Here is a 16,223-nt window from a genome sequence, read left to right on the forward strand (position 1 = left end):
AAGAGGAGGAGCCAGGAGTTACGCGGAGGGACCCCCAGAAGAGGAGGATTGGGGCCACTCTGTGCAAAACCACAGAGGAGGTAAGTATGATATGTTTGTTATTTTAAAAAAAAAGCAAAAAACAAACCTTTACAACCACTTTGTTTTCTTTTTAATATAAACAAATGGGCCATAGATACTCTTCAAAGGTTTTCATCACTTCAAATGTCAAAGTAATAGCAATATTTCTGTTTTGCTCTCTAAATTTCAGTTCGGATAAGAAGTATAATTCTGGAACTGGCTGGCCATCTTTTTATGAAGCACACGGAGCTGTTGGGGATGATGAAAGCAATTCTAATGTACTGAGACGTCCTGATAACTCTTTGGGGAGCATGGGAACCGAAGTTATTTGCAAAGAGGTGAAGTGCATTATCGGGCAATTTTTAAAGTGTTTCTATTTTTATTTATATATATATATATATATATATATATATATATATATATATGTGTGTGTGTGTGTGTGTGTGTGTATGTATGTATGTATGTATGTATATATATATATATATATATATATATATATATATATATATATATATATATATATATATATATATATATATATATATATATACCAGTGGCGGCTGGTGGGTTCTTCTTTTGGGGGAACGGTAAACAAACGGTAAACAAACAACGCCCCCACCCCCGTGGGCGGTCTGGCATTTACCCGCTCATGTAGCAGGGATGTGGTCTCCTCTCCTTGAGTATGGGCAGCTGCTCATCCGGTGTTCACTCCTCAAGCTTCCTCCACCGTGTGTCTCCTCTTCCTCCAAAAGCACTAGGCAATAGGATCGCCTGACACTTTGGCCAATCAGGGAAACAGGTCTCACGACCTGCCTCCTGATTGGCGGGGAGGAACTTTAGTGTGAATATAGCAAAAATGTATTCGCTATTGTCACAAAACTGGGTGGGCTTGAAGTGCAAGCCTATTAGAGCCTCTGACTCTAATCAGCCGCTTCAAAAAAACACATACCCCACATTGGAATCCATAGTTCGTTACCCTGATATGTAGATCAGAGGGCCAGAAGCATGGATAGGGGAGGCGGCGCCCGTGAGCCATCTATGGGCGGGCCGCCACTGATATATACACATATACATAGAGAGTGTTAGCATGCTCACATCTAGTAGCCCATGCACCTGCTGCTCCCTGGCTGCACAATAGTCCCCTCAGGAGGATAGAGAGCAATCTATAGTCGGTACCCATATTAAAAGTAAAATGCTGGTTGCTGGCAAACTGCTGGTTGCTGGCATGGACTCAGTGTTGGAGACTTCATTCCACCCCAATACTCTACAAAACCTCTGGGTTCCAGAACTCATACCAGGATTTACCAAGCCTGGAGAAAAACTGCAAAGCCAGTTTTATCCACTCAGAACAAACACCATGGGGCCGCTCAATCTGTGTGTGTATATATACTGTATATATAACATATTATACAGTGGTTTCAATAGATGGCTGTTTCAAGAATAAATTTTTCTAAAGTATAGTAAATAAAAAGATATATCTTTCCTTCCCCTCTTCCCTTTCTTTTCCCCTTTTCCTTTGCTTTCCCATTTTCGTTTCGTTTCCTTTCCCTTTTTCCTTCTCCCTTTCTTTTTCCTTCTCCCTTTCCTTTTCCTTCTCCATTTCCCTGTCCCTTTCATTCTCCCTTTTTTTTTCTACGCCCTTTTTCTTTTCCCTTTTTCCCCATCCTTTTCCCTTTTCTTTTCTTTCCCCCTTTCCCATTTCCTTTTTATCTTTTCTTCTCTATATCCTTTCCTTTTCCTTTTCTATCCCCCTTTTTCTTTTTCTCTTTCTTTCTCCTTCCACCTACAATGTACCCAATACCCATTCACATGGGGGGGGGGCACTCTCTCGTTCCCCCTCTCTTTTCCTGCGGCATGCCAGGTTGCATGCTCGGATAAAGGGTTTTGTATGGATTTTGGGGGGGACCCCCACACCATTTGTTTTAACTTTGGGGGTTCCCCTCCGGGTCCATACTAACCCAAAGAGCCTGGTATAGACCCAGAGGGAACCTCACAGCATTCTTGTTAAATTTTGGCATGGGGGAGTCCCCTCTGAATCCATACTAGACCCAAATGGCCTGGTATAGACGGGGGACCCTCTGCAGTTTTTTTTTTGTGTTTTTTTTTTTTTTTTGGGCTGGCAATTTTTTTTTTTTTTCTACTTTCAGTGGTGAAGCCGCTGACAGCTGATGGTTGTTAAGGATATGGCGGCTGGCTTCCTGGTCCCCAGGTTAGCAACCAGCTATATACAGTGTGAAAATAATAACTGCAAAACACATCAAAAATCGCATCACAAAAGCAACATTTGTGTTTCTGGTGCAGTTCCACTGAAATCTATTACCCGCAAATCGCATGAAAATGTCCCCGACCATTTCCAGAAATGCACTGGCCTCAAAATGCATAGATTTGAACAAGTACCAAACTATGTTAAATGGATTGTAGAGTGTTTCTGCAAACTGCAAAACGCACAAAAAAATGCATAAGTATGAACCTAGGGTCAGGGCCAGTTCACACTGGAGCGATGCGGGAACCCTTCGAATCCAGTGCGGGTTCCCGCATCACATACAACTCGCAGGCAGTTCACACTGCCATATGCAAAAAGCTGGGAGTGTCAGTAGAAAGCAAATGACACCCCCAAATCAGTTTGCATATCGCAGAGCGAACTGCAAGTTCAGACAACACCCATACGATCCGATTCTGCTGCGGAGCAAAAAAGGGTCCTGTGTGAGTTTGGTCCGAATGCGATGCAAATTCAACCATACAATCTGTATGGCTGAGTTTGCATCACACAGTCATCGCATGTGATTTGCAGTGCGGGGCAAATCACACCCGATGTCAGACAGCACAGCAGTGTGAGTCAGCCCTAAAGCCCCTTTTACTCTTGTGCGACTTGTCCTGTGACTCCTGCATCCATAGACCTCAAGATTACACTGGCATAGCTTCAAATCACATCAAAATTGCGGTAAAAAGCGCTGCAAAATCGCGGGACCTTCAGGTCGCAGAAGTGTGAATTAGGCCCCATTTGCACTTGTGCGACCAATGCCTGTGTAATCTTGCTGTATATGGACCTCAAGTCGCATCAAAATCAAACCAAGGTAGTGCAGGGACGAATTTGACACACTTGCAGAATGCACAAGTGAGAATAGGGCCTAATTCAAAGGTATTATCCATGAATCCCATTCATACTGCTGCGACCTGAAAGTCACACTATTTTGCTGCCACTTTGCTGCTGCAACTTGGCCCCAACTTCTGGGAATGCCTGTGTAATATTAATTAATTTGCTGGAAAAGTCGCCCAACTGTAAAACAAGTCATATATATTTTAATAGAAAGGAGCTTTCATTTATATTTGCATAGTCCTTACTGATGAACATCAGCAGAACAAATACAGGAAGTGATGTGTGCACATGGGCCAGAAGCAAATGTGTGGTGGTGCCAAACAAATCAATGAACCCCGCCCACACAAATTTAACTACCACATCCACCCCCACATTGAGTAAGCACAAGTAAATATCCTACACTTACCCGGCAAATGAACAGCACCTCCTCTTTGCTAAAGTGGGACCTCGCCATGTCCACCTAGATGGCGATCCTGACCAGCACAAAAACTTCCGGGTGATTACCGTATATACTCGAGTATCAGCCGAGATTTTCAGCCCCTTTTTTTAGGCTGAAAGTGCCCCCCTCGGCTTATACTCGAGTCACCGCCGTCTGTCTACCCGATCAGCGTGTCGTGCAGACAGACGGCGGCCATTCCACTATTCAAAAGCCGCGCCTCCCTGTCTGTGATAGGCGGAACACTCAATTTCCCAGCAGTCAGTGGTCCGCCTATCATTGACATCCGCTCATCCTCATACTACGGACGAGGATGAGAGGATGTCAGTGATAGGTGGAACACAGACTGCTGGGAAATTGAGTGTTCCACCTATCACAGACGGAGGCGCGGCTTTTGAACAGTGGAATGGCCGCCGTCTGTCACAGACGAGAAGAGGTGCGGCGATCCTGGCATGGCCGCAGTATGTGCAGAAGGACACAGGCTCAGGACACACAGGGATGGACGGACACACAGGGATGGACGGACACACAGGGATGGACAGGCATGTCTCACCCTCGGCTTATACACGAGTCAATAAGTTTTCCCATTTTTTTTGTGGTAAATTGGGGGCCTCGGCTTATATTCGGATCGACCTATACTCGAGTATATACGGTACAATGACTCATTTCTGTGTCAGAAGGTGAAACCACGCTCTTTTAATCGCAGCTACGAATATTTGATTGCAACAATTAGAATTTATTATTTTTGTTTATTTGCAGATATGCAAATCTGTATTTCTACATATAATGATATTTGAAGGTAAACTTAAGGAAGTTTGATAAGAAATGGTGTCCCTGGGATAGCAGAAGCTGAATTACAAAGACAAAGGCCCAGTTTGAACCTTGGTTCACACCGACAGTGGGAGGAAATCGTGTGAGTTCAGGTGAACCCAGGCAATTTTATTCCCGCATGTCATTCCCAACTGCGGGGGGGGGAGGGGGAATTTCAGAGACCTCTGTGCAGGTATCTGCACTGATATGAATAAAAATCGCACCCAAAGTCACCAAAAAGTAATACATAAACTACTTTTGAAAATTGCGGGCCGCACCAATTAGAATGGTGCAAGAAGCGGCGTGTTTTGGATTTGAACCTCATCAGTGATGCTAAGCAGAAGTTCTAATCTGTAAGCCACGGAGCTGCCACATGTGAAAACCTCCTACACATGAATACACATAAATACTGCATTTCTTTGGACATGCAAGTGATGAAATTACATTACTTAAAAGAGTTATTCTTCTTGATTTATTGATATTTGATGGCTCTTTGTGGGTGAGTGTAGAACAGTGATATTACCCTCAATTTTTGGGGAATTACATTTTGATTCCTGATGTTGGTACACATCACATTTTTTGGGCTCAAATTATGATTCCTTGGAAATAAAAAGAACAAAACATTGTGACTCATTTTAAATTTGCATCAACAATGTGAATTGTAAGAAGACCTCTGTCAGTTTAGGTAAAGATTGTTGTGAGATGGAGAATAACTAACAAGTGAAAGTGACAGAGAAAAATATATTGTATCAAAACATTCCACATTCTAGCATTCTTAAACACAAAATAGATTAAGTAGAAGCAGCAATGTTGCAAAGGAAAATTTATTTCAGAGAAAGATACATTTCACCATTAGAATCAATGGCTAAAACATGCATTGGACTATAATAGCACTGATTTTCACTCCCAAAAAATTTTCTTTAACACAGCGCTCATTTTGGTATTTACTATAGCGCTTTGTAAAAAAGACATTGGAGCTAAAATGAGAGCTATTTGCAGGTCTGAGCATGCTCAGTTGTGTTGGCACCTAGTTGTACAAAAACGGGGAATTTATCTCTTCTCAGACTTTTAAAATATTTCAGTGTAGAAATCACTTTTTCACACAGTTTAAAAGCAGATTATCTTTAAATAATATGCATATTTCAGTAATATTTAGGCAATTATATCATCTGCAGAGAAAGGGTTGGGCACTATTTGGTTTCAGGGAACTATAGTAAATACGATTTGGGGAGTATTTTTTTTTTTTTACCAGCGCTATAGTGAATACCGTTTTAGTGCTAATTAGACCTGCAGTGCTATAGTAAATGACCCTCATACTGTTTTATCTGCCAAAGGAATTTTAACTCTGTTCAGCCAGTGATTTCCATACATCTGCCACCAATAGCCAGGCAGGGGACCCCACTATTTGCTACTTCACCTTTGCAGCTTCCTCTGTTACTTGCCACCTCATAGGACAGTAGAGTGAAGATGCTTATTTATCGTCCAATGAGGAGTGCCAAAGCTGAACCAGTAAATAAGGCTGTCACCTGCCTGTCTGTGCAGCTGCTAGAATTATTCTTGTTAGCTGTGTATGAAAAGAACATGTGTCTGTATTACATTATTTATTTATTTTTCCTTTTCTTTCTGCAGTGTGATGCCCACCTTGGTCACGTGTTTGATGATGGCCCCGCCCCCACGGGCCAGAGATTCTGTATTAACAGTGTTGCATTGTCTTTTAAGCCAAGCTAGATGAACGGCAGCTCAGCTGAGAGAATTTTTTTTAGAAATGTATTTTGTGTGTCTGTAACATTTTAGAGTCTTCGTTGCTGGTCTACTGGACTACCTGATCTTGAATTTTGTACATATCCATTTAGATTTCAATGTTTTGTCCAATGTTTTGGGGTTTATTCAACAGACAGTGACAATTGTAGTAAACCAAACAAATCAAAATTCATGTTACAGCAGTCAGATAAGTATAAAATGTATTCTGATTGGATGCTCTCAGGTTTGCACTTACCACTCAGCTACTTACATTTTTGTTGAGTAGGCCTAGCTGTGTTTCACATGTAAAATGATCATTTTTTATCATAGAAAAACAAAAAATTGGATATAATTCGGGGACAAATTTGTGCTTTATGTGAATACAGTACATGTCTTTGTTAAGGGTCGCCATACATGTTACAATTTGACAAGGCTTGTTAAACCTATTGCCAATGCATAAAAATGTATGTTACATGAGTTTTGATGTGTTGCCATTGACGTCTTAGGACCTCTCAATGCATTAAAATGCAGGAAAAATTGGACACATCATATTTTTCAAGACCCACTGCAGCACTGAGATGGGAACAGACACTGTTTATTATGGGGAAGTTGGACACATGCATTGGCATGTTGCAACCCATGCGTTAAAATACATCAGTGTATGTGGACCCTCAAACAGGCCCTGTCTGACCTATTTAGCTGCTGGCACTGTGGATAAATTCATTCTCAATGTTCATAGTGGAAGCACTGAAAACAGATTCTGGTTGGTTTCTCAGCACCTTTAGCTTTTTCTGCCTGTTGCAGCCTTAGCCTGGTCACTGTTTTTCTTTTTTTTTAATAAAGAGGTAAGGATGGTATTTCCTCTGTGCCAACCAGAAAAGGGGGAAATCAGTCGATGTGTCAGCAATGGAGCCTGATTGCTGATGGTAAAGCAGATTTACGTTTTTTGCAGGGAATATCAAAATTTATAAGAAACCTCTGTATATGGCCTACCAACACTGAGGGCCCTGGGTGTCACAGACCGCTGTGGACAAATTTAAAGGAAATGTTTTGCAAAAAAAAAAAATCATTTAAAATGTGAATAAATTCACCCATATTGGAAAATGTGCAATTATTTATTATATATTCTTTTTGCTTTGGATCCTGCTAAGCTTTGCATGCATGGATCACAGGTGCAAAATGTTGGCTCCTGCAGACTTTTCCATCAGCTCAGGTCTGTACTGAGATACAGACCTTCAGCTAAGGAGCTCAAGTAAGTATCAATGGACTACATGTGCAGTGACGTCACCACGCTTGTGTTCCATTGAGAACTGCAGGCCCTCTTGTGCAATGGCAGATAAGACTTGTAGTTTTTTTATTCACAACTCTCTGTAAGTGAATTACAATTTGTCAGGAGCTAGTAGATAACCCCCAAATTTTGTAAGTTGGGGGCAGTATGAGGGAAGGGGTTTGTTTCTAAAAAAAAGAACTTTGGTCTAATCAAAAAACATTTTTTTATAGTTTACAACAGTTCGGTCTTTCTTTTGAGAGTTGCTAAAATGCAAGCTATGTGACCTCTTAGCCCTGGTTCACACCAGTGTTATTTTTCCATGCGATTTGACAGATTAAAATAACATGTCACAAGTCGCACCCCATTGCTGGCAATGGAAATGTTCAAATCGTTGCACCTCAAGTGGCGACTTTGAAAAAAGTTCCTGCACTACTTTTTTGTGATTTCATTGAAACTTGCATTGACTTCTGTTAAATGAAGTTGCAACCAGCAATGAAATGGCACATCAAAATCTCATTGATCTGTGGCTTTGAAATGGCGCTGAAGCAACACGATTTCAAAGCTGTACTGGTGTGAACCAGAGCTTAAACCAGATTAAGTTGCACTCCGTGGGAGTCCATGCTGTGTCTATGCCCCCTCCACTACCACCACCATTGTCAGCTATGATATGCTGGGGAGGAGGCGTGGGCATGCACATCTCCTAATTTATTTCATTCTTCCACACATTGTTTGACTGTTAGAGGCATGATGATACCAGTGTATGTTCTTCTTTAATGTAGTATAGGAGGCCGAGTAATGAGTAGGGATGAGCCGAACACCCCCCGGTTCGGTTCGCACCAGAACTTGCGAACGACCCCCGCGTTCGGTACGAACGTTAGAACCCCATTGAAGTCTATGGGACTCGAACGTTCGAATTGGAAAGTGCTAATTTTAACAGCTAATATGCAAGATAGTGTCCTAAAAAGGGTTTGGGGACCTGCCTCCTGCCTCAGGGGACATGGGTCACTGCAAAAAAAAGTTTTAAAAACTGCCGTTTTGGCGGGAACACTGATTTTAATGACGATTAAAGTGAAAAAAAAAAAGTGAAATACAGTGGTGTGAAAAAGTGTTTGCCCCCTTCCTCATTTCCTGTTCCTTTGCATGTTTGTCACACTTAAGTGTTTCGGAACATCAAACCAATTTAAACAATAGTCAAGGACAACACAAGTAAACACAAAATGCAATTTGTAAATGAAGGTGTTTATTATTAAAGGTGAAAAAAAATCCAAACCATCATGGCCCTGTGTGAAAAAGTGATTGCCCCCTAAACCTAATAACTGGTTGGGCCACCCTTAGCAGCAACAACTGCAACCAAGCGTTTGCGATAACGTGCAATGAGGCTTTTACAGCGTCCTGGAGGAATTTTGGCCCACTCATCTTTGCAGAATTGTCCTAATTCAGTTACATTAGAGGGTTTTCGAGCATGAACGGCCTTTTTAAGGTCATACCACAACATCTCAATAGGATTCAGGTCAGGACTTTGGCTAGGCCACTCCAAAGTCTTCATTTTGTTTTTCTTCAGCCATTCGGTGGTGGACTTGCTGGTGTGTTTAGGATCATTGTCCTGCTGCAGAACCCAAGTTCGTTTCAGCTTGAGTACACAAACAGATGGTCGGACATTCTCCTTCAGGATCTCTTGGTAGACAGCAGAATTCATAGTTCCTTTTATCACAGCAAGTCTTCCAGGTCCTGAAGCAGCAAAACAGCCCCAGACCATCACACTACCACCACCATATTTTACTGTTGGTATAATGTTCTTTTTATGAAATGCAGTGTTCCTTCTACGCCAGATATACTTGGACACACATCTTCCAAAGAGTTCCACTTTTGTCTCATCGGTCCACAGAATGTTGTCCCAAAAGTCTTGGGGATCATCAAGATGTGTTGTGGAAAAATTGAGACGAGCTTTGATGTTCTTTTTGCTCAGCAGTGGTTTTCTCCTTGGAACTCTGCCATGCAGGCCATTTTTGCCCAGTCTTTTCCTGATGGTGGAGGCATGAACGCTGACCTTAACTGAGGCAAGTGAGGCCTGCAGTTCCTTGGACGTTGTTGTGGGGTCTTTTGTGACCTCTTGGATGAGTCGTCGCTGCGCTCTTGGGGTCATTTTGGGCGGCCGGCCACTCCTGGGAAGGTTCACCACTGTTCCATGTCTTCGCCATTTGTGGATAATGGCTCTCACTGTGGTTCGCTGGATTCCCAAAGCTTTGGAAATGGCTTTATAACCCTTTCCAGACTGATAGATCTCAATTACTTTCTTTCTCAATTGTTCCTGAATTTCTTTGGGTCTCGGCATGATGTGTAGCTTTTAAGGATCTTCTGGTGGACCTTACTGTGTCAAGCAGCTCCTATTTAAGTGATGCCTTGATTGTGAACAGGTGTGGCAATAATCAGGCCTGGGTGTGGCTAGAGAAATTGAACTCAGGTGTGGACAACCACAGTTATAGTATGTTTTAACAAGGGGGGCAATCACTTTTTCACACAGGGCCATGATGGTTTGGATTTTTTTTCACCTTTAATAATAAACACCTTCATTTACAAATTGCATTTTGTGTTTACTTGTGTTGTCCTTGACTATTGTTTAAATTGGTTTGATGTTCCGAAACACTTAAGTGTGACAAACATGCAAAGGAACAGGAAATTAGGAAGGGGGCAAACACTTTTTCACACCACTGTATTCCTTTAAATATGGTGCCTGGGGGGTGTCTGTAGTATGCCTGTGAAGTGCCACGTGTTTCCCGTGTTTAGAACAGTCCCTGCACAAAATGACATTAAACGGAAATAACACCATTTAAAACTGCTTGCGGTTTTAATGTTATATCTGGTTCCTGCAATATGGTTGAAAATCATTGAGAAACATGGCATGGGTAGCCCTCCCTGCCCATTACCAGCCTATTTGGGTCTTGTACGCATATTAAGGGGAACCCCGTACCCATATTAAAAAAAGGAAATGCGTGTGGCCCCCAGGCCCTATATACTCAGAACAGCAGTATACAGGCGGTGCAAACAAGACAGGGACTGTGTAGGTTTGTTGTGTTAAGTTGAATCTGTTTGTCATTTTCAACCGGTACATTTTTAAAGTGTAGCTCCAGTCAAAAAAACTATCTTTAAGCTTTTTGGAAAACATAGGGAAAGGTTATCAGCCCTGTATAATTTGTTTTGTCGTCCATCTTTTTTCATCTCACTTGCTGCTGTCTCCTTGCGTTTGCAAGTAGGAGATGTTTGTAAGTTGGATGTTTGAAAGTAGGGGCCTGCCCTATATTATAGCGGTATGTACTGGGTACAGAGCACGCAGACAGCACGCACTATCTCCTAACACTACTGACTGCAAGCTCTATTATTAACCACTTGTTAGCCCAATGTTTGCATAAAGTGAAAGATGAAGTTATGCTGAGTAAATAGATATCAAACATGTCACTCTTCAAAATTGCACATGCCCGTGGAATGGCGCCAAACGTCGCTACTTAAAAAATCCCCATAGGCTACGCTTTAATTTTTTTTTTACTGGTTACATGTTTTGAGTTGCAGAGGAGGTCTAGGACTAGAATTATTGCTCTCGCTCTAACATTCTCGGTGATACCTCACATGTGTGGCACATGCGAGCACATGGGGACATGGGCGCTTTAATTTTTATTTTATTTTTTTATTGTTCATTTTACTTTATTTATTTTAGTTTGACATTTTTTTCCCCAAAAATATATTTTTGATCACTTTTATTCCTATTACAAGAAATGTAAACATCCCTTGTAATAGGAATATGGGTTGACAGGTCCTCTTTACAGTGAAATCTGGGGGGTCAATATGACCCCACATCTCACCTCTAGGCTGGGAAGCCTGAAATAAAAAATAAAAAAAAGAATCTGGCTTTGATCGTACTGGCGAGTTGGTAGAAGCACCGGAGGGCAGTGAGGGGTGGGGGGCGTCTATGGCTGGGTATTTCAGGGTATCACCGAGTATGGCTGGGTATCTCTGAGTATGGCTGGGTATGGCAATTTATGGCAGGGTATTACAGAGTATTGGCAGGGTATTGGTTGGGTACTACAGAGTAATAGCAGGGTACTGCAGAGTATTGGGGGGTACTACAGAGTAATGGCAGGGTACTGCAGAGTATTGGGGGTACTGCAGAGTATTGGGGGGTACTGCAGAGTAATGGCAGGGTACTGCAGAGTAATGGCAGGGTACTGCACTGCAGAGTAATGGCGGGGTACTGCAGAGTAATGGCGGGGTACTGCAGAGTAATGGCAGGGTACTGCAGAGTATGCACTGGTATTGCAGAGTATTGGCAGGGAATTGAGGGGTTAAATTCGGTGAGCAGCGATGTGGGCACTGCAGATGCAGCCCACATCGCTGCTGACACCGATCTCTTTCCCCTCCGCTGTACCGATCGGTACAGAGAGGGGAGGGAGGAACCGGCGTCATAACATGACGCCGGTTTGTTTCCAAGTGATCACTCCGTCATTTGACGGAGCAATCACGTGGTAAACGGCCGCTATGAGCAGCCGTTTACCGTGATCCGTGATGCGCCGGGTCCTGTGGACCCGGCGGTCACGGATGCTCTCGAGTGCGCACACCTCGGGGCACGCGAGAGCAGAATTCTGGGAGGCCGTTAATTAACGGCCTCTCAGAGTTAAACAACCACCCTGAAGCCGTTAATCGGCAATGGGCAGTTGTTAAGTGGTTAAAGCTAGATCACTAGCTATATAGGTGAGGTGAATATAGTGGTGTATACTGCAGTCAGGGCACAGACAACAACCACTACACAGCAGCAAGATAGGAAATCAGCCAAAAACGATTGGTGTGTACTGTGTTGAAGGTACACAGAACACCCACTGCTTCAGATGCTAAGTAACACACTACACGAAGCCGCCTCAAAGGCGGCCTTATATAGTGTGGGGCGTGCTCTACACAGCCTGAGCTATGATTGGCCACAGGCAGGATGCCTGTGGCCAATAATGGCTCTCCTCGCTGCCAGCGCTGCGATTGGCCAAGCATGCGGGGTCACAGTGCATGCTTGGTCAATCATCGGGCAGCAATGCACTGCGCCAACGCAGTGCATTATGGTCCGCGCGTGCGTCACTCGAATTTTGACGCGAACGGCCAAAACGTTCGGAATTCGCCGAACGCACGAACAGCCAATGTTCGAGTCGAACACGAAGCTCATCCCTAGTAATGAGACATGGGACATTTTTTCGGGAGATGTCTGTCAAATAATAATATCACTGACCGGTGCTGACAAATATCAAAATTATCTTCCTCTGGATGCTGCTATAGAATGACTTTTTTATTTTATCATCTGTTAAATGTTTTCTGTGTTTCCTATATAAAGGCTGTATGATGGCATAGCCTGAATGTCTTCCTGTACTTCTGAAGCCGTTATATGAACATCACAAACAAACTGTGTGCAAGGCTCACTGCACACATTACAATGTGACTGTACAATCTTCTTTAGATCTAGATTGGGTAGTTAAGGCAGGACCTCATATTACATAGTTTTGGTAGCTTTTAAAGTGTTACTAAACCCAGGACCCTGCATTCATTATATCTGATCTCCCACAGTACACAGAACATGGAAATGCAATTATTTTTGTAAATCTAAACTGCTAAATACCTTTTCTTATCAGCAGTTAGAGCAGACCTGTGACTTCTATCAGTGTCTGGTTAAATCTTGTAGGAGGAGTTTTCTGACTGTCCTATGAGACTGCAATAACCCCGACCCTCTGACTGGACAGTGCTGATTGGTCCTGTGCTCATCACACGCACTCTCCCAAGAAAAAAAATACCTCTCTAGCAATACACACCAAACTGAGCATGTGCAGCCGACTCTGTAGACTCTGTGTTATCAGGGAATTATCAGGGGACAGTGGAAGAAGGGGAGGATCAGAGAAGACAGGCTCAAACAGCCTTTTTACACAATGCAGAGGATTAACCCCTTTGGTTCCACAGTAAGTATAAGCCCTTGTACACACGGTCGGACATTCTGCCAACCAAATCCGTTGGATTTTGTCTGACGGATTTTGTCCGACGGATTGTGTCCGAAACTGTTGCATACACACGGTCGGACCAAGTTGTCGGAAAATCCGATCATTCAGAATGTGATGACGTTATTTCGTTACGACGGGACTACATTCAGGCTAGTAGCCAATAGCTATGGTGTAGGAATTTGATCTGAGCATGCGTGGCACTTTGTCCGATCAAAATTCTCTACACATGATCGGAGTATGTCCGATCGGACCAGTTTGTCGGAAAATATTTCCAACATGTTGGAAAATTTGGTCCGACGGATATTCCGACAGAATCAGTCCGATGCATACCACACACAGTCGGATTATCCGACAACACGGTCCGATAAGACACATTCCGACGGATTCTCTGACCGTGTGTACAAGGGCTAACAAGCATGCATTACTGCATATACAGACTGATTTTACTGTTGTGGGATTAGTAACACTTTAAATTGATTGTCCAAAGATTATACGGACAGATTGGAATGTGTATGGTGAGCTTATCTCTGACTGCTTCTCAGTTTTACAGGTTGATCCCCACAGTAGTCAGTGGGCAAGAAAATCTGAATGTAATCCCTAATTAAATTGCATTTAGTTTGCTAAATCTCTGTGTATCATATACAAATGTCATTTGAAAATAAAATTATTGTTTTCCTTTTTTTCATCCTTGTTGCATACTGGTATGTACTTTAGTGTGCATGATCTGGGTACAGGTTCCCTTTAAGAAGATATGAGATATTAGAGAGCAGTGCCAGGCTCCATCCACTGTGGGTGCTGAATTAGGGTTCAATGGCCATGACCTGTATATAAATCTATTGTATTTGTATTCTTATGTTTATTTCAGAACGAGTTTCACAGCCAAATATTTGTATTCCAATACAACAGCCTTCTGTACAGCACCTTGCCATCATAATAGGTAAAAGCACTATATTCCCATTCTAAAGGCGATAAAAGCTAATGTTAACTCTTTCTGTATTGCCGTTGCTTTGGCAGGACAATGGGTCAATTGAAAAGCTATCTAGATGTAATAATGACAGTTACCTTCGATGACAATGCAGGTCAGAGGGGGCACTCTACTCTGTCTTCCACTTATCACAGTATTCCTGGGAAAGTCACATTTAATTAAACACACAGAGGAGAAGGCGAGGTTCTTTCTGCCAGTGCCTATGTACGCCCCATGGATAGCGGAGTCTAATTTGATGTGTTCCTGTACAGACATATTGTGTGCACAAAGCCGCCTTGACACCTTTCATTGGAGTGTCAACGAGCTGACATTATCACTGAGGATATTGGCATGTAAATGTAGAATCTGAGGGTCCTTTGCACCACCTCTTTTACATGTCAATATAAAAATCTCAGGGGATTGTACACCTGGAATCCATTATCACTCTACATTTCTATCCACATTCAGACTTTATTTCAATAATGAGCTTAAAGTATAATTAAACCCAAGAATAAAAATTTCATATATTGCAGCCTATAGTCCTGAGATGTGGTGGCTGCATTTGTTTTCTTTTTTTTTTATCAGCAAATAAAGAAAATATCTCTTAACCTTGCCAGGAATTGCTATGTGCTTGTCACGTCTGTGAGTTGCATTGAAGTATACAGTGCCTTGAAAAAGTATTCATACCTCATTGAAATTTTCCACATCTTGTCATGTTACAACCATAAATGTAAATGTATTTTATTGGGATTTTATGTGATAGACCAACACAAAGTTGCACATAATTGTGAAGTGGAAGGAAAATTATAAATGGTTTTCACATTTTTTTACAAATAAATATGTGAAAAGTGCATTTATATTCAGCCCTCTTTACTGTGATACACCTAACTAAAAGCTAGTGGAACCAATTGCCTTCAGAAGTCACCTAATTAGTAAAAGGGGTTACATAGTTACATAGTTAGTCAGGTTGAAAAAAGACACAAGTCCATCTAGTTCAACCACAAAAAAAAATAATAATAATATCATACAATCCAATATACCCAATTCTATACCCACAGTTGATCCAGAGGAAGGCAAAAAAAAACAGCAGAGCATGAGTCAATTTGCTAAAGCAGGGGAAAAAATTCCTTCCTGATCCCCCGAGAGGCAATCGGATTTTCCCCAGATCAACTTTACCTATAAATGTCAGTACCCAGTTATATTATGTACACTTAGGAAATAATCCAGGTTTTTCTTAAAGCAATCTACTGAGCTGGCCAGAACCACCTCTGCAGGGAGTCTATTCCACATTTTCACAGCTCTTACTGTGAAGAAACCTTTCCATATTTGGAGATGAAATCTATTTTCCTCTAGACGTAAAGAGTGCCCCCTTGTCCTCTTTGTTGACTTTAAAGGGAATAACTCAACACCAAGTTCACTATATGGACCCCTTATATATTTGTACATGTTGATCATACCCCCTTACTCTCCTCTTATCAAGAGTGAATAAATTCAGTTCCTCTAATCTTTCCTCATAGCTGAGTTCCTCCATGCCTCTTATCAGTTTGGTTGCCCTTCTCTGCACTTTCTCCAGTTCCCCGATATCCTTTTTGAGAACTGGTGCCCAAAACTGAACTGCATATTCCAGATGAGGTCTTACTAATGATTTGAACAGGGGTAAAATGATATCTCTCTCTCTGGAGTCCATACTTCTCTTAATACAAGAAAGAACTTTGCTCGCTTTGGAAAACGCAGCTTGGCATTGCATGCTATTATTGATCTTATGATCTACCAAAACCCCCAGATCCTTCTCCACTATGGATCCCCCCAGTTGTACTCCCCCTAGTATG

At 42.2% G+C, this 16,223-nt stretch overlaps 1 protein-coding gene across 1 annotated transcript in view; it reads left to right on the forward strand.

Annotated features, from left to right (window-relative positions):
- The window catches only part of MSRB2 (methionine sulfoxide reductase B2), a 49,595-nt gene extending 42,348 nt beyond the window's left edge, over positions 1-7,247 (forward strand). Inside the window, exons 4-5 of the mRNA XM_077490962.1 lie at positions 251-398; positions 6,033-7,247. Of these exons, the coding sequence (XP_077347088.1) occupies positions 251-398; positions 6,033-6,131 (247 nt within the window). The 3' untranslated portion in view covers positions 6,132-7,247. The remainder of the gene's footprint in view (positions 1-250; positions 399-6,032) is intronic.
- Positions 7,248-16,223: the final 8,976 nt, after the last annotated feature.

The sequence above is a fragment of the Lithobates pipiens genome, unplaced genomic scaffold, assembly GCF_037356315.1.
Source record: "Lithobates pipiens isolate NorthernLeopardFrog02 unplaced genomic scaffold, aLitPip1_a1.2 Scaffold_19, whole genome shotgun sequence".
Taxonomy (NCBI): domain Eukaryota; kingdom Metazoa; phylum Chordata; class Amphibia; order Anura; family Ranidae; genus Lithobates; species Lithobates pipiens.